The following is an 18855-nucleotide window of genomic DNA, read 5'->3' on the forward strand; positions in this document are numbered from 1 at the left end:
TCGAATTACCTAATTATCATGCATTATGGGGGAGATTTATCAAAACTGTTTTAATTGCCCATAGCAACCAATCTGATTTTACCTTTCATTTTCCAAAGGAGCTCTGAAAAACTAAAGGTGGAATCTGATAGGTTGCTATGGGCAACTAAGCCAGTTTTCCTTTACATCAATTTTGATAAATCTCCCCCTTTCTTCTGGTGTCAGGAAATGCAAGAACAGGTGTAAACTCCATGAGACTGGAGGTCTTCCTAACATTATACCATTTGTAAGAACTGCCCTCATACTAGCAGCTGCTGCACTACACCCCCTGCTCTGTGAGGACAGATAGGAGGGCGTGGCCCCCATCACCACACATAATACTGCCAGAAATAGCTTAAACCATAAACGCGGGAATCTCTGTGAGAAATCTGGCGCCACTTGTTACTTCCAAATCCCACCTATTAGCAACGCCATTCTGATTGGCTCTTGTGCATGCCAGTCATAGTTACTTCCCCGCCTCCTGTCACTTTCCATGCTCTCATTGGCTGACGTGGTTCTGAGGCGTTGAAAGAAATGACGTATCCGTTCACTGACGGATGAGAATGTGTCAAAATCGAGGGAAACAAATGTTACACAGCCACCACCAATCAGAGCACAGGGTGATGTGTGTGACATTACCCTCACCCAATAGAATCCCTCCATACTCGGCTAGGTCTTTGTTACATATGCTGCGATTGGCTGCGAGATCCGCCCGTCCAGAAGTACCAGGAGGAAGGAAAATGATTGGCTTTCGTCAGGCGCGAAATCTAACGCGGGAAAAAGAGAAGAGAAGCACCGAGAAGCCGCCTCCTGCTCTGCGCTCCGTGACAGCGGCCGGTCGTCTCGTCCAGCGGTTAGGCTTTTCGGATGGGTGGTGAAGTGAGGTCCTCCGAGGGCAGAGAAGAAACCGCAGCGTCTCTTCAGCATGATGTCTGATGTGTGCCCGTCTCCTGTCCTGCAGTGTCCCTCATCTCAAGACTCGTCTCCTCCCCGCCGGGTTCTGGTGTCCGTAATCAAGGCGGTATCTCCGTCCTCCGCCCACACACCTCTCAAGCCCCGCCGCCCGCCCTTTTCTACCGGGACCCCGGGATCCGCTCAGCTGAGCCCCGTCCCAACCAGCCCCGGCTTTAGTGACTTCATGGTTTATCCGTGGCGATGGGGAGAGAACGCGCACAACGTCACCCTGAGCCCCGGACCGCCGGCCAGGCACCAACCGCCTCCCCCCGAGCCCACTGTCCACGATGTGGTGAGGACCGGAGCCGCCGAGGGCGGCAGTGGCTCGGAGGACGCCTCTCTGAGGGTGCGTGGTAATGTGATGCCAGCCTCGTCCTGTCTTCCCTGCCACTAGCTGGCATTCTTAAAGGGGTTGCTTGTTCTCTGTCTGAAGGTGATGCTGGGAAAAAGAAAACTTAAAGGGGTATTCCTGTCTCAGACTTTGACATGTTGCTAGCATACTTGCCCCACCTCTGGTACCCGCTCCTGTCTCCAGAACTGTCCCCGAAGAGCTCCCCATGAAAGCGGGCAACCTTTCCGGTCACCGCTAGCAGAGTTGTGGAAATGGCTGAGCGCTGGCGGGTGGCAAGAGCGTGTGTGATGTGACTTTGCTTTGGGCACCCATTCTGGAGATGGGTGTGGGTCCCACCTCTAGGAGCTGTGCCAGTCATTGATGGCATATCGCTAGGTTCTGACATGGGCCAAACCATTTGAAGGGAGTGTCACCAGGTGTTTACTGTTAAACCGGGCACAGGGCTAGCAAAGCCAGGCCCCCTGTGTGTGGATACATCTGGCTGCACTGGTTATTCGCGTGCGGGGGGCCCGGCATACGGGGGACACTTTATACTCTTGGATAACCCCTTTAATATTCAGCTGTTACGAGTCCAGAAGGGGTTCCTTCCCCAGCCTTCACTTGACCCCACCTTTGCCTTGTTTCGTAGTCTACTACTCTTCCCGATGCAGGGACCTCCGGCAGAACCTCATAAGCACCAGGAACCGTATCCTAGCCTTCTCACCGTTTCTGGTAGTCACTTGGGGACTGGGCCTGGATGGCTGCTGATCCTGAGCGAATCCGGGTCCAATGTGCACAGCCGTTCCCTTTCATGTAAATAGGGATGGTTAGCGCTAGCATGGACCGCTGTGTGAACCATTGAGCTGGAGCCACGGGATGTGCCTTCTCCCAGTAGGTGACTTTAGGGTCTTCATCTGTCAGGTCATTATGGCAAACCATTAGATAAGGGTACATTCACACTAGCGTTATTCTTTTCCGGCATTGAGTTCTGTCCTAGGGGCTCTATACCAGAAAATAACTGATCAGTTTTATCCTAATGCATTCTGAATGGAGAGCAATCCGTTCAGGATGCATCAGTTCAGTCCCTCTTACGTTTTTTGGCCGCAGAAAATACCGCAGTATGCTGCAGTTTTCTCTCCGGCCAAAAATCCTGAACACTTGTCGGAATCCGGCCCCAAGTGTTTCGGCAAAACGTATCCGTTCTTTCCGTCTGCGCATGCGCAGACCATTAAATCTGTGAAAAAAATAAATGCAGGATCAGTTTTTCCGGATGACAAAAGATGGATCCGGTATTGCACTACATTTGAGACTCATCCGGATCCGTCTCGCAAAGTAATCAGTTTGCGTCCAGATTGCCGGAGTCCTCTGCTGCAAGTGTGAAAGTACCCTTATCAATTCAGTGGCCTGCTTTATTTATTTTTTAGAGGACATAGATTGGCGCTACATACATTTCACACTTAACGAGGTTAATAAAGCTTCACAGGTTTTAATAGTTTTATTTGCATTAAAAACGCCAGCTCCAGATGTTTGAAGCTCTGGGAAATGTGAAGCATGACGCCGTGTTTTGTTTTGCTACTGCTGTTTTTAATTGGGTGGCTTTTTTTCTTTTTAAGGCTACTTTCACACTTGCGTTCGGAGCGGATCCGTCTGCATTATATTTCAGAAAAAAAATCTAAGTGTGAAAGTTAGTCAGACGGATCCGTCCAGACTTTGCATTGAAAGTCAATGGGGGACGGATCTGTTTGAAATTGCACCATATTGTGTCAACGTCAAACGGATCCTTCCCCATTGATTTACATTGTAAGTCTGGACGAATCAGTTTGCCTCCGCACGGCCAGGCGGACAACCGCACGCTGCAAGCAGCGTTCAGGTGTCGGCCTGCGGAGCGGAGGCCAAACGGTGCCAGACTGATGCATTCTGAATGGATCCGCATCCGCTCAGAATGCATTGGGGCCGTACGGATCAGTTCGGGGCCGCTTGTGAGAGCCTTCAAAACGGAACTCGCAAGCGGACTCGGCCACTCCAGGCAGCTCCGGCGCCGAAGCTGCAGTGCTTTATCCCCACCAGCACCGATGTGCCCGCCCCCTGTCTTCAGTGCCAGCACAGCTTTGGCTTGGTCTGTGGGCCGCTGCAGATTAGAAGTGTCGTTGTGGCAACTAAGAAAGCAGCAAGATGGAGGACTAGCAGCAGCCAAAGTGCCATCAATAGTACGTTTTAATGAATGTTGAGAGGCAGCAGGGTAGTGGGATGTGAGTCAGCAGCCATTTTAGTCAGATTGCAGCCATTCTGAAGGGTCAACTGCCGCGGATCGCGGTGACTGCAATGTGTTTCTGCCGCTAGCTGTAGTTGTATATTAAACGTTAGTTTTCATTGGGGTAGTGTGCCCTGTTACCCCCTTCCCTCTTAGTATTAAAATCATTGGTGGCAGTGGCCAGAGTCCCCTCATTGGTGGCAGCTTCTGATCAGAGCAGGTCTCCGATCGGTTACCATGGCAACCAGGACGCTACTGAATCCTTGGCTGCCATAGTAATCTCACTGCTGCTGTGTGTACTATGCACAGGGACTGTGAGGTCCTTTTCACCCTAATAGAGCTCTATCAGGGTGACTAGGACAAGGGATGAAAAGATCCCAGGTTCTAGCCCCTAAGGGGGCTGATAGTTATTAAATAAAAAGTACAAAACCACACCAAAATATTAAGTACCGTATAAATCACCCCTTTCCCAATTTTACATATAAAATATATAAACAATAAAATATTACATATTGCCATGTTTGAAAAGTCCAAACTATTAAAATATAAAAAAATCTCCTATGCGGTGAATGCCGTAAAAGAAAGTGATTCATTTTTTTTACCTTGTCCCCCCCCCCCCCCCCCCCCATTATATATTTTTTTACTGCATAGGGCTGCAATGATTACTCGATTAAATCAAGTAATTCAACACAAAAAAAAAATCCTCAATGCAAATTTTTTGCATCGTGGATTCGTTTGTCACGTGACCATGGAGTGGGCTATTACTCCTGCTTTGTGGTCTCCCGCTGGCCCGCACTGCTCTCCTTTTCAGCATGGGGTCTCTGGATACTCCACAGCACCTCCATGGTCCCGCGCGGCACTGACCACCTGACACACACGCCGTGACCTGATGCGCTGTGACGAAACAATGGCGTGTCGGCGACTCCCCTGATGGAAACTTAAATTGGTTACAGCGTCATAGCAACCAATGACTGTGCACTCCGGGCACAAGGAGGAGCGAAGTCTATGGCACTGGGGGGGGGGGGGCTGAAGGCACTGTGGGAACGGAGCTGATGCACTTGGGCTGATCGCACAGGGGAATGAAGGGTGTTGAGGACTGATGGCAGGGGGTCTGAGTTTTTTTTCCTTAGAGTACTCTATTTAATTGTGAAAATAATCGGTAGAATACTCTTTCTTTAATCGTTTGCTGCACTCCATTATAGACGACATGTTGTAGTGTCTGTGATACACTAGATGGCGCCCTTGTGAATCATTTGCTGTATGCGTTACAGACTTGGTTTGAAAGTACTTTGCTGCCTCTCTGTCCTTTAATGTCTTTGATTACTTGAGGTTTACATAGTCTTTAAATGTAATCTTACAACTGAATTGTTACTATCTGATCTAATAGAGGTGGCGCTGGCATGCAGTGGAGAAGCGGCAGCGATGCAGTCTTAAAATGACTGCCAATCTCTTCATTATGGTTACTCGCCTGGGTTTAGTAGATTAGTATTGTTAGCCAATAACAAATGGGCAAGTGGCTTTTAATGAATAGTAGCAAATAGCTGCCGCTCAAATGGCATGCCTGAAAAATATACAGTTTTGTAAAGTCTTCCCAAAATCCTAGCATGGTTCCTCCAGGAAACTACAAGGTGTATAAAAAGGTCCTGTCGCCACAAAGTGCAGTGTAATCTGCAGGCTCTGCTCTCTCTGCATCTGTTTCACCCTCTGCTTTTGACCTGACCAGGCAGTGAAGGGTGCAGATGTGTGTAAATCATTCCCTGTATGAGTGTATACAGATAGCTGTCAGTTACTGAGTTTTACTGAACCTTTTCCTACAACAATGTAACATGCTGCCTGTAGATTACACTGCATTTTGTGCTTTTTAGTGTGCCTATTCTTTACGATTGTGTAGGGATTAGGGTTCGTGCACACAAACGTATTATCTTTCCATATCCTTTCTGGGTTGTTTTTTTTGCAGACCGTATATGGAACCATTCATTTTAATGGTCTGGAAAACAAAACCCGGAAGGTACTCCGTGTGCATTCAGTGTCCGCATTTCCACTCCGCAAAAAAATAGAACATGTTCTATTATTGTCCGAGTTACGGACAAGGACGGGACTGTTTTATCAGGGGCCAGCTGTTCTGTAACACAAAATATGGAATGTACACGGACGTCATCCGTATGTTTTTCTTTTTTTCTCTTTTGTGGACCGCAAAATACATACTGTTGTGTGCATAAGCCCTTAGGGAAAGAAGTTTCTTTTTACTACAAAACAGCGTGTAAAGGGTCATTTTAGCAGCTCTCTGATTTTACAATCAACCCTTTTAACTCTTCTAGGATGGGATTAGACGTGGCCGTCCGAGGGCTGAAACGGTTCGAGACTTAATAAATGAGGGAGAGCACTCTTCCAGCAGAATCCGGTGCAATATTTGCAACAGAGTGTTTCCACGTGAGAAGTCTTTGCAGGCTCATAAAAGGACTCACACAGGTGAGCACTTGGTCAGGCCGCATGCTAGCTTCAAGTTTGTGTGTTCAGTGTGTAGTGAGCTGCTGCCAGACACTTCTGAAGGAGGCTACTCTCCTGAGGGCAGAAGATCAGGGGAAAAGATTCCGCTTTCCACCAACATCTCCTATCAAGGCAGAGCCTGGAGCTTCCCACACACTAGGATATCGGCTAAGGCCACAGTTCTCAGCAGCCGACAATACACTTGCTTTTTACCCCCCAAATCAACTACGTTTTCCAATTGCCTTGGCATAGTTATTTCCTTCTACCATTCTTTTTCCTTATCCTCTTGCTCAGGGTATGTGATGCCACCCTGCAGATTGAATAGTGGCAAGGTGATCTTGCTCTGTACTCTAAGCAGCCAAAAGCTTTGCACGTGTAATCTCTTCCTGTCCTGATCGTAACACTGGAAATGTAATCAGGCAATAGTGATCTATAGTTGATCTTGATTCAAAACAGATCTATGCTACTCAAGAAGGGTGGTTGATGGCCTGCTGCCCGTCTCTGCACTAGAAAAATATACCGTATCATATGCTTGATGATCAATCATCTCTATGTAAGGCCACTTCCATCACCAACATCATGGACAAATGTTCGTAAGTGTAGCAGGGACTCGGAGGTATTTGTGTGCAGTGTTCTGTGGGAAATACATGCATGAGTACAAAGAACAATATAATCCTTTTGGTATCGCTCCTTTTCGCAGAAAAGATGCATGTGCGAGTACACTTATATAAGGATAGAGAAATTGGAAAGAAGAAGAAAGCTGAATAACTTCTACAATACCTTTCACTTAATATTTACCCCTTCATGACCAGTGCCATAAATGAATGGTGCTGGTTAAGTCTTTAAATATGGCGCCTGCTGAGTTAGCCTCTCATTTAACAAACACACAACCATGGCTAATGTCTGCAATTGACAATAATGCCATTTGCAGAGTTTTAAAGGCTGTTTCTGATTTTTTTTTTTTTTTTTTTTTTTTTTTTTTTTTTTTTTTTTTTTTTTTTTACTGTTGACTTATACACTGGGTCATCAGTATCTGATCGGTGTGGGTATTACACCCAGGATCTGCACCAATCAGCTGTTTGAGAAGACAGTAGCATCGCCTAGGAGCAGCTCAGCCCTATAGAAGTGAACGGCTCCGGGAAGGCAGGGGGTGAAAAACAAAAGCGGTAAATCGTCCAGGGCTGAATGGGTTAAAGGTTTTTCTGGCTCCACAGATTGAGCTATCCTTGTACATAGGGCTGCAACGATTAATCGATGTAATCGATTATATTCGATAACTGGATTCGTTGTCGACGAATCCAGTTATCGAATAATCGCCGATTCGTTGCTATTCGGGCGGGCGGGCGGGCGGGCGCTGCATCTTTATTTTACCTTTTTACAATGACGCTCCCGCTCCTGTAACAGCCAGGCAGAGCGGACGGCGGCGTAACGTCACTCAATCACGTGACGCGCCTGCTCCGCCTCCTTCATTCATGAAGTGGGCGGAGCAGGCGCGTCACGTGATTGAGTGACGTTACGCCGCCGTCCGCTCTGCCTGGCTGTTACAGGAGCGGGAGCGTCATTGTAAAAAGGTAAAATAAAGATGCAAGCGCCGGGGCTGTTAGGGGGAAGGGGGGTCTGTGTATAGCACTGCTATGGGGAGGGGGGAGGATCTGTGTATAGCACTGCTATGGGGAGGAGGGGGGGTCTGTGTATGGCACTGCTATGGGAAGGGGGGTCTGTGCACTGTTATGAGGAAAGGGATCTGTGCACTGTTATGCCCATAACAGTGCACATATCCCCCTCTCCATAACTACGCCGTCCACAGATCCCCCATAATAGTGTCGTCCACAGATCCCCCATAAGTGTCGTCCACAGATCCCCCATAAACGCCGTCCACAGATCCCCCATAAACGCCGTCCACAGATCCCCCATAAACGCCGTCCACAGATCCCCCATAAACGCCGTCCACAGATCCCCCATAAACGCCGTCCACAGATCCCCCATAATAGTGTCGTCCACAGATCCCCCATAAACGCCGTCCACAGATCCCCCCATAAGTGTCGTCCACAGATCCCCCCATAAGTGTCGTCCACAGATCCCCCCATAAGTGTCGTCCACAGATCCCCCATAAGTGTCGTCCACAGATCCCCCATAAGTGTCGTCCACAGATCCCCCCATAAGTGTCGTCCACAGATCCCCCCCATAAGTGTCGTCCACAGATCCCCCCATAAGTGTCGTCCACAGATCCCCCCCATAAGTGTCGTCCACAGATCCCCCCCCATAAGTGTCGTCCACAGATCCCCCCCCATAAGTGTCGTCCACAGATCCCCCCATAAGTGTCGTCCACAGATCCCCCCATAAGTGTCGTCCACAGATCCCCCCATAAGTGTCGTCCACAGATCCCCCCATAAATGTCGTCCACAGATCCCCCCATAAATGTCGTCCACAGATCCCCCATAAGTGTCGTCCACAGATCCCCCATAAGTGTCGTCCACAGATCCCCCATAAGTGTCGTCCACAGATCCCCCATAAGTGTCGTCCACAGATCCCCCATAATAGTGTCGTCCACAGATCCCCCATAAGTGTCGTCCACAGATCCCCCATAAGTGTCGTCCACAGATCCCCCATAAGTGTCGTCCACAGATCCCCCATAAGTGTCGTCCACAGATCCCCCATAAGTGTCGTCCACAGATCCCCCATAAGTGTCGTCCACAATTTGTTTTAATATGGCCTTTGAACATAATTTTTCAAGTAAGATCATATAAACCTCTGTTTTGTAATTTTGTCGTTTTTCCCGATTAATCGATTAATCGTAGAAATTAATCGGCAACTAATCGATTATTCAAATAATCGTTAGCTGCAGCCCTACTTGTACACATTTAACAACCACCCACTGAACTGATATTAATGACCTATCCTGAGGTTAGGCCATCAATGTAAAATTTTCGAATAACCCCTTTAAACTGAATTCTGACGCCTGCTAGTCCCAAGCTGCTGTAACTACTGATCTGTAGATCCACTGCAGCAATAGCTTCCTGTTCCCAAAATATGCACTACAAGAGGATCTGTCCTATAATACTAGACAAAAGATGACCCAACAGTCATGTATGTTGAGGGTTCCTCGGATATGTCGTTGCTTTATGTTCATTGGGTATCTGATCCTTGGGATCCTGAGAATAAAGGGGCTGCAATGCTGAATCTCTCCACTTCCAATGTAAGCTTCAGATGGACTTTGGGGGATATTTATTAAAACCAAGGAAAACTTGGCTTAGTTGCCAATAGTAACAAATAAGATTTCACCTTTCATTTTCCCAAAGGAGCTCTGAACAATGAGGTGGGCTTTGGTTGCTATGGGCAACGAAGCCAGTTTTCCTTGGCTTTAATAAATCCCCCCCCAATAACTGAACAGTGGTGTGTATATAGCAAGTTGCAATAGTCCTCGCAGTCCTATCCACTTCATATTCTGTTGAGACTTCTCCAAAGCTAGCAGAGTCTCTCAGTATAATCTACTATTGTGTTACTTTAAGGTGAACGCCCTTATCTTTGCGACTATCCTGACTGTGGGAAAGCCTTTGTTCAGAGTGGACAACTGAAGACACACCAGCGCCTTCACACAGGAGAAAAGCCATTTGTGTGCTCAGAAAACGGTAAGTGCAGAATAATCTGCATGGAGCCCAAGTCGCTGAGTTGATAGCTCATACAAAAGTTTCGTTTTTCTTTTAAGGCTACTTTCACACTCGCGTTTGGTGCGGATCCGTTCAGAACTGATCCATTTGTATTATCTTTAACATAGCCAAGACGCTATAGCCATAGCCAACACCATTGAAAGTCAATGGGGGACGGATCCGTTTTCTATTGTGCCAGAGTGTGTCATAGGAAACTGATCCATCCCCATTGACTTGTCAGGATGGATCTGTTTGGCTCAGTTTCGTCAAGCGGGCAGCTAATCTGCAGGCAGTGTTTTGGTGTCCGCCTCCAAAGCGGAATGGAGACTGAACGGAGGCAAACTGATGTATTCTGAGTGGATCCTTATCCAGTCAGAATGCAAAACCTGATCTGTTTTGGACCGCTTGTGAGAGCCCTGAATGGATCTCACAAACGGAAAGCCAAAACGCCAGTGTGAAAGTAGTCTTACTTTGAATGACCTCTGTATCTGTCAGGATCAGGTATTTGTTTCCACATCTTTATGGATATGTCATGACTATCTGATGGACACTACTGAATGTCCCCATGAAATCCAGGTTTGAACTTTGCCATAATACACAGCCAGATTCCTGCCCCAATTGCCAAGATCAGAGCTAGTTCCAACCCTTGTTTGATTCCCTCATATATTTTGGTGCACCGCTTGGCAAAATTCAGAAAGGGATCCACTTGCATAACTTGGAAGTTCCATACTTGGCATACTAGCCTCAGCTGTTTCTAATTCGGCTACCTCCTCCTTGTGACACTCTAAATGGACCAGACACATGTTTTCAAAAGTTCTTTCTCATCCTCTGCCTTCGGTACAAAAAATGTCTATTACTAACTCGCCAGGTACATTGTGATCTAAAGTGTATAACAGGTGTCATTAACCTTTTCGCCACCAGTGCTGTACATTGTACGGTGCTGGAGCGATGGGCAAATATGGCGCTCGCACGTGCAGTGGGCATTATGGCCCGTCGGGTCTCTGCAGTTTCAAACAGCAGAGACCTGCGGCTAATTACCGTGACAATTAGGCGGATCGTGGTAATTAAATGTTTTAGATGCCATGATCAAGTGAGATCACTGCATCTAAATGCACAAAAACCCTGTGGCCAATGGGGATGCCGGCAATTCTTATTTTGGCCACCAGATGACAGTCCAACATAAGAAATTAGCCATTCATAAGTCCAGTTTAAAAATACGTGATTGCTCAAATACGAGCTTCAAAATCATTGCAAAAATTAAACTTTTTTTTAATTTTTATATATTTAAGTTAAAATCCCCCCCCCCTTCTGTATAATAAAATACCGAATTAACAAAAAATATCAACATCATGGCTACCACACTCTGTACCCTTGCTGCAGACTGGTAGCAATTCATTCATAACTTCTAGTAGAAATAATAAAGGAATGGCACAACATAGACTGTTTCAGAATTGTTATTACATGGGGAATGCATGAAGCTATTAAAACAGGCCTGTCAGGGGTGGTGATGGGTCCTCTTTAAATGCAATCTGTTACCCCGATTTTGGAACAAACGCATTAGTACTGCAGATGTGGAATCCAGATCACTATTTACCGATTTACTCTTTTATTCCCCCCTTCCTCATTTAAGTGCTCAGAGCTGTGTTGAAATATATTGTCAGGACTGCTGTTCATTAGTCCTCTCCATTATGTTAGTACAGCACTGTAGTTCCAGGGATGCACAGCTTTTGGCTATCAGCATGCTGGGAGTTGTAGTTTGGAGGGCTGCAGGTTGAGCATCCCTGGTAGACTATGTATTTTAGTGCAGCTTTGAGAGCTGATAGTGGGGGAACCTGGGGGCAGTAGGAAAATAGTCGTTGGGACTCCTTTTCTGCAGTACTACTCATGAATTACTGTAGACAACAGTCCAAAGTTTTAGTGACAGATTCCCTTTTAAGTGGTTAAATATCATGGAAAGCCTCTTGAATAACACAGAAGGCTAGAAATTCTCCTGTTGCTGTAAATGTATTTCCCCCTTTCTTACCAGGATGTATGAGCAGATTTACTCATGCAAATCGTCACTGCTCCAAGCATCCTTATGCAAGACTAAGAAGAGAAGAGCCAAACAACAAAGGAGGCAAGAATCAAGTTGCTAATAACAAAGATACAGAGTGGTTGGCAAAGTAAGTTTTAAGTGTTTTTTTTTTTTTTTTGCGGAACCATTCATTTCAATGGGTTGGTAATAAAAGCGGAAGTTACTCCGTGTGCATTCGGTTTCCGTATAAAAATAGAACATCCCATTATTGTCCGCATTGCGGACAAGGATTGGAGTGTTCTATTAGGGGCTAGCTGTTCTGTTCCACAAAATGCGGAATGCGCACGGACGTAATCTGTATTTTTTGCAGACTTCTAAATATATACGGTTGTGTGCATGAGGCCTTACAGTGGGATATCTGCAAAAACTGCCCTGTATCAGCTGCTTGTCCATGTGGAAAGGGCTATAGACAAACTTTACATTGCATGTTTTCTTTTCATTTTTTGTTTCCCCTTTTGGCTTTTAAAGTTTGTCATCCTTTAACCCACTAAATACCTCTGGCCCCATTTTCATTTTTGCATGCCCACATTCCAAGCACCTTAACTTTTTGAGGTTCTCTGTTCACGTAGCCATGAGGGCTTATTTTTGGGGGGCAATTAGTAATTTTTAATAGCACCATTTAATTTACTATGTCTTGCTAAGGTGTTTTGGGTTTAATTTTATGTCGTTCACTTTGCACTAAACATGACAGGACTTCCTATATTTAATTACTGCAAATTTTCATAGTAGAGAAAACATTTTCCTTGTAGCTGTAGTTTCTGACAGCCTCTTGTCTACAGAGCTGTATGAGGGATTGCTCTTTTTGCAGAAAGTACTAGATTTTTATTGGTACCATTTTTGTGGCAATTTATTTTTTATTTTTCCCTGTGACGACACAGCGGAGGGAAAATATTTTCTAGTTCAGACATATTTGGACGTGTTGAATGTTATATGTAAAATTTGAGGGGGTGATTTGCTTGTTTACTTGACTTAAAGCCCCACTAAAGGGGCTTCTGATTGCTTGTAGCATAGACCTTAATAGAGAACTATTAGGCCTCTTTCACACAAGCGTGACTGATTAGGTCCATATGGGGTCAAGGGTACGATCAGTGAAACTCGCACCATTTTGCAAGCAAGTTCAGTCAGTTGTGTGCGATTGTGTTCAGTTTTTTTTCTGCATGGGAGCAATGCGTTTTGATGTGTTTACAAACATCTCTTAACCGTCAGTGAAAAACGCATTGCGTCCGCACTTCCAGATGCAATGCCCCTGAAGCCCCATTCACTTCTATTGAGTTAACTATGACAGGGGCTCCGATCAAAAGCCAGAGTGCTGCATCCCTCTGCATAACCCACACATGCCATGAATGCTATTGACATGGCATCTGAGGGGTTAAATGTCTGGGTTCGACATCATTGTCAATTAGTCATTGTAGCAGGGTCAGCCAGCACTGCCATGTATGGAGTGTTCTTAGTGCAGTAGCCCCCTCAACACGTTCCTGAAAGGGAACCTGTCACCGGGATTTTGTGTATAGAGCTGAGGACATGGGCTGCTAGATGGCCTCTAGCACATCCGCAATATCCAGTCCCCATAGCTCTTTGTGCTTTTATTGTGTAAAAAAAACTGATTTGATACATATGCAAATTAACATGTGTCATATCTTACGTGACCAGAGAAGTCATATTTTCAAGCTCTGACTCATCTCAGGTTAATTTGCATATGGATCAAATCGGTTTTTATACACAATAAAAACACACAGAGCTATGGGGACTGGATATTGCGGATATGCTAGCGGCCATCTAGCAACCCATGTCCTCAGCTCTATACACAAAATCCAGGTTCCCTTTAACATGTATAGCTTGGAAGAAAGAAGAGACAGAGGGGATTTGATAGAAACTTTTAAATACATAAAGGGAATCAACAAGGTAAGAGGAGAGAATATTTAAAAGAAGAAAAAGAGCTACAAGAGGACATAGTTTTAAATTAGAGGGGCAAAGGTTTAAAAGTAGTATCAGGAAGTATTACTTTACTGAGGCTATCCTTCATATAAGATAGGGCCAGGGGCTATCCATAGTATTCAGTATATTGGGCAGACTAGATGGGCCAAATGGTTCTTATCTGCCGACACAGTCTATGTTTCTATGTTCCCTTATGCATAATGATGTATATGTACGTTAATGGGTTGATAACGTCCGACCCTTTATAAGTGATGGGCTCGCTTAAATGTTTGTTGGGCATCCAACACCTCCACCCCGTCCATCAACCATTATACAATAGTTCAGGCACCAGCGCTGCTGCAGAGCAGTTGAACAGCAGAGTGGTGGACCCCTGCTGGTCAAACAGTGATGTACTAGCTGGAGAATGGGCCATTACTTGTAAAGGGTTTTATAGCCCCTTTAAAGGGGTTCTGTATGTATATATGTATAATATAAAATAAAATATATATATATAAATTTTTAGATCATCAGCATCTGATCGGCGGGAGTCCGACACCCGGGACCCCTGACGATCAGCTGTTTGAGAAGGCAGCGGTGCTGGCAGTAGTGCCTGGGGCCTTCACGGTTTACTGCAGGCCCAGTGACGTCACGACTAATATCGATGGCCTGGGCGGGGCTAAGCTCCATTCAAGTGAACAGAGCTTAGCCCAGGCCATGGATACTAGTCGTGACGTCACTGGGCCTTCGGTAAACAGTAAGAAGGCCACGGCACTGCTGGAGTGCCGCTGCCTCCTCAAACAGCTGATCGTCAGGGGGGACTTCTGATCATCTATCCAGAGGATGATCATCAGTTTAAACAAACTGCAGAACCCCTTTAAGCAATGGTGAAAATGCAGATTTGTAACTCCAGTAACTCTTCATGTTGAGTTGCTTGTTTGCAGTGTATTATGAACTGGTGAGACCAACTAGCAGTAACCATTTCACGTTTTTGCCTGCAGACACTGGGAGAGGCAGGAACAGCTGCCACCCACATTAAAGATGAAATCTCTTCAGAAAGCAGACCAAGAGCAACAGGACCCTTTAGAATATCTTCAGTCTGATGAAGATGAGGAAGATGAAAAGAATGGTCCTCACTCTGCTGCCCGTCGTCGCCTGCAGGAGCAGCGTGAACGTATGCATGGCGCTCTGGCTCTGATTGAACTAGCCAACTTGGCTAGTGCACAGTTGCGCCAGTAACAGTGTTGAGGCGTACGAAATGTCCTACCCTGGCAGTATAAATGCCTTAACTCTTTCTATAAGGGGAATACTTTTCCGTGTGTGCCTCTTCTAGCTGAAGCAAAAGGTTATTGAATACCGCTCTGGGTTATAAGCTAAGCACCTTATTTGCTTAACATAGGCTGCTATCCTGTAGAATTTTTTTTATTTTTTTAATGAAGAATGTTGTTGCTTCCAGACCCTGGAAGTAAGAGAATTGCACTTTTTATGGTAAAGATAGTTGTAAAGTGTTTTTATATAAATAATATTTTGTAAATACAGAACAGAAAAAAGCAAGGACTGTTTCTGCATCTGTGTGAAAAGCTGGATTTTACAAGCTTAAAGGGCTATTCCCATCTCTGACATTGCTAGGTTATGCCATCAATGTCACATAGGAGTAGGACCTAGCTCCAGAACTCGGCCCCTGAAGTGAAGGGGAGCACAACATTCGCTGCTATGCGAGCTCTGTTCTTTTCAGAAGTCCCACTGCACGTGTGCTGTCCTTCACTTTGCAGGCCCTGCTCTGGAGATGGTGACACTTGTTCCTATGTGATATTGATGTCCTATCCTAGCGATATGCTGTCAGTCTGAGATGGGGGGGGGGACCTGTTTAAAGGTTTCTTGGATTATATATTTGTCCTATCCCTTTGCACAGGGGGCTGAGTTGTCGCACAAGACACAGCCCTATGGACACATTGCAGTGCACTCTGCTGATCTCAGACCTCCATCAATCACACATTGATGGACTGTCCCAAGGATATGCATTCAATGTATAGACCTACAAAACCAATTGGGTCACCTTTCTTAAACGTGTCAGTTTGTTTTTCTTTACCTCTCCTAAGACTCAACAGACAACATTCTTCTCTCGTTACCGGAAGACTGAAGCTTTTGTTTTCTGTCCTTTTTTGTCTATCAATACTTTTATACCTGAAGAAAATGGTATACACATTAAGCTTGTAAAATAGGAAGTTGCCCATGAAATGGACACTGATGTATGAAGGCACTTGTTTTATTAAAGGGGTTGGGTATTGACGTGGTGGTATTGATTTTTAGTAAACTATTTTTAGATGACCTGCGAACACTAAATCCTAATATTCAGCTTTTAGTTTTTTTTCAATGTTTGCCAGCTGCCAGACTATGTTACTGTTTGCATATTGCCTCAAAGCCACTTTATTGCTTTAGCATGCCCAGGTATGTGTGATACATGACTCATTTATTGGCTAATTACTAAAGTGTTTGCTGTAAGATATTTTAGCAATAACTCGCATCGTACAATTGAAGCAAGTAAAATTCTTAATCCAGTGTCCTGTGTTTAAACTGAACACATTAAGGGTCCATTTACACGTCCGTGTGTGTTGCGGATCTGCAAAACACTAACACCGACAATGTGTGTTCTGCATGCACACTCGTAGAAAATGCCTTTTCTTGTCTGCATTTTTTTTTTTTGGGGGGGGGGGGCGGCGGAAGTGTGGATCCGCAAATGCGGATGCAGACGGCACATTCCGGCCCCATTGTAAATGAATGGGTCTGCACCTGTTCTGCGGAACGGATGGGGACCCACTTTGTGGATGTGTGAATGGACCCTAAAAGGTGTTTTCTGGGTGTTAATATTGATGACCTGTCCTTAGGATGGTTCATCAATATCTGATTGTCGGGGGTCCGACACATAGCATCCCTACCACGGCCTCTTCACGGCTTATAAAGAGCACTGCCATCAATTGGTTAGTGGCTGTGCTTGGTACTGCAGATAAGTCCTATTCACTTAAATTGGGCTGAGCTGCACCTTGGCCATATGACCAATGAACGTGACGTTACTGGCCTAGTAAAAGGCTGATTGGAATGCAGTGGTCTCTTCAAATAGCTGATGGAAGGGTACAAGGAGTCAGACCCCCACAGATTAGATACTGGTTACCAGTAATAAACACCCAGAAAAACCCTTATTTGCCTTTTTTATATAAATTTAAAGGGGTTATCCAATTTCAAGAACCCCCCCCCACTCATGTACAGAGTCCCTAACCGGTAATATACTTACCCTGCACCACTGCTGCTGCTTCTCCCTGCACACGGATGAAAACATCCCGTGTTGGGAGAAGCAAGGTAAGTATATTACTGGTGACGGGCCCAACACATGTGGGGGGATTTTCTTGAAATTGGATAACCCTTTTAAGGTTTGTTCCCACTTGCATTAGCTTCAGCTATTTTGTTCCAAAGAGCAGAATGAAGTGCCATATCCCTGACATAATGGACATGCTTCTCCCCCCTCCCTCCCCTTTGTTTTACCAGACAAAATAGCACAGCATGCCATTTTATTTAATCTAAGTTTTGCACAATCTGCGATGGAGGCTCAGAATTGTCTAATGCAGGTGTGAATGAACCCTTACCTGCAGTAATTCTTCATATTACCAATACTTTTTACTGGAGCAATAAAGGGTTTCTTATTTATTTTGTTCAAACTGCTCCTTATTAAAATAGATGTCTGTCCAGTGAATGTCATTTTAATGTTTTACAAATGCACTTGAAACCAGTATTTATATATTTTTGTTACATTAATGCTTTCTAGTTTGGATAACCGGTTAAAGAGGCTATCCAGGATTTCAAAAATATGGTTGCTTCTTTTCGGAAACTCTTCCAGACTGATTCAGTTCCATTAAAGTAAATATGGCTGAGAAGCAACACCACAACCAACCTGTGGAGACGTTTTAGTGTTTTTCTAAGAAAGCAGCCATGTTTTTCCTAATCCTGGAGATCCTCTTTAAAGGGGTTGTTTGGCTTTAGAGCGGAACCTGGACATATCCCCATTTTTACCCAGACAGGCACACTGATGTGAGTATCGGAGCATTTCATGCTGATACCCTCCCCTGCCCTGTGCTGTATCATGCAGGGCAAGGGCTGTTAATATTTTTTACACTGCTAGTCATAGGCTTCCCCCTAGCAGTGTTCCCAGTAATGTCACCTGCATTGATGGGCAGGCTTTAGCTCTGCCCTAACCGTTTTACAGGCTAGGGCAGCACTGTATAGACTGCCCATTAGTGCCGTTGACATCACCAAGCTCACTACTAGTTCTGCCTAGCTTTACCCATTGAGAGACTGGTACGTCACCAGATCTCCAGAAAAAGCCCTTGCCCTGCACGATTCAGCATCGCATGAAATGCTCCGAAGTTCAAGGCTAACTGGGTGAAAATGGGGATATGTCCGGGTTTGGCTCTGAACCCGGACAACCCCTTTTAAGTTTTACACAAGGCCGCTTGGGCAAAACGTTCTTCCAGCTAGAAATTATAATACTGCATTATTATGCACTTATTTCCCAAAAAGTTATAAGAAATGTATTGATGTAATTTGTGTCATCCCACTTATTGCCAAGATGCTAGTTTGGCATGAGTTTTTAGCAAAAGTGTATTCAGTGCTTTGAATAAACTGTAAAATGCTAAATTTTTATTTTTTTTCTGTTTTATTTCATATTATTAATGTGATGTTTTATCTGCCTCTCATTTGTCAGGTCATCGCATCTTTCCTGTGAGACAAGTCTTGATAGTAATAAGTTGTCCAACCTGTCCATATACCAATCATCGCTACATATGAATGCAGTTAACAAGCAGGCTATGATCAGGAATAAATGTTCGTTCCCAACTGTTGCCTGCTTTTCAGCCTGTGTAAAAGGGCCCTAACTCTCCCAAAGAATATCTACTCAATAGGTCCCATGTACTGGAGATCCGGGTATTAGACTAGAAGTCTGGCAGCACAAAGTTTTCTTTCTAATCCTCTGTAGGGACAGGAACACAGATTTGTCCCACCCACCAGTATTCTTCCTGTCCCTATGCAGTAAGGTCCCCTATGCTTAAAATGATCCAGTAATCTAGGATTGGGGCTATAGGTATATTTAAAGAAGAAAGTCTGGAAACCTGGATATACACCAGAGTTCCATTTT

General features: G+C 45.1%; 1 protein-coding gene across 1 annotated transcript; it reads left to right on the forward strand.

Moving 5' to 3' along the window:
- Nucleotides 1–800: 800 nt before the first annotated feature.
- ZNF367 (zinc finger protein 367) lies at nt 801–18353 on the forward strand. Its single transcript, XM_044285351.1, has 5 exons — nt 801–1318; nt 5873–6023; nt 9551–9670; nt 11715–11850; nt 14675–18353. The coding sequence occupies exons 1-5, from the start codon at nt 944–946 to the stop codon at nt 14910–14912; spliced, it is 1020 nt and encodes a 339-aa protein (XP_044141286.1). The 5' UTR covers nt 801–943; the 3' UTR covers nt 14913–18353.
- The last annotated feature ends 502 nt before the right edge of the window (nt 18354–18855 follow it).

Source organism: Bufo gargarizans, chromosome 3, assembly GCF_014858855.1.
Source record: "Bufo gargarizans isolate SCDJY-AF-19 chromosome 3, ASM1485885v1, whole genome shotgun sequence".
Classification (NCBI taxonomy): domain Eukaryota; kingdom Metazoa; phylum Chordata; class Amphibia; order Anura; family Bufonidae; genus Bufo; species Bufo gargarizans.

Coding starts and splice junctions, on each gene's coding strand:
- ZNF367 (XM_044285351.1), top strand. CDS start 944: ATGATGTCTGATGTGTGCCCGTCTCCTGTCCTGCAGTGTCCCTCATCT. Junction 6,024..9,550: donor TCATAAAAGGACTCACACAG/GTGAGCACTTGG, acceptor TGTTACTTTAAG/GTGAACGCCCTTATCTTTGC. Junction 11,851..14,674: donor GATACAGAGTGGTTGGCAAA/GTAAGTTTTAAG, acceptor TTTTGCCTGCAG/ACACTGGGAGAGGCAGGAAC.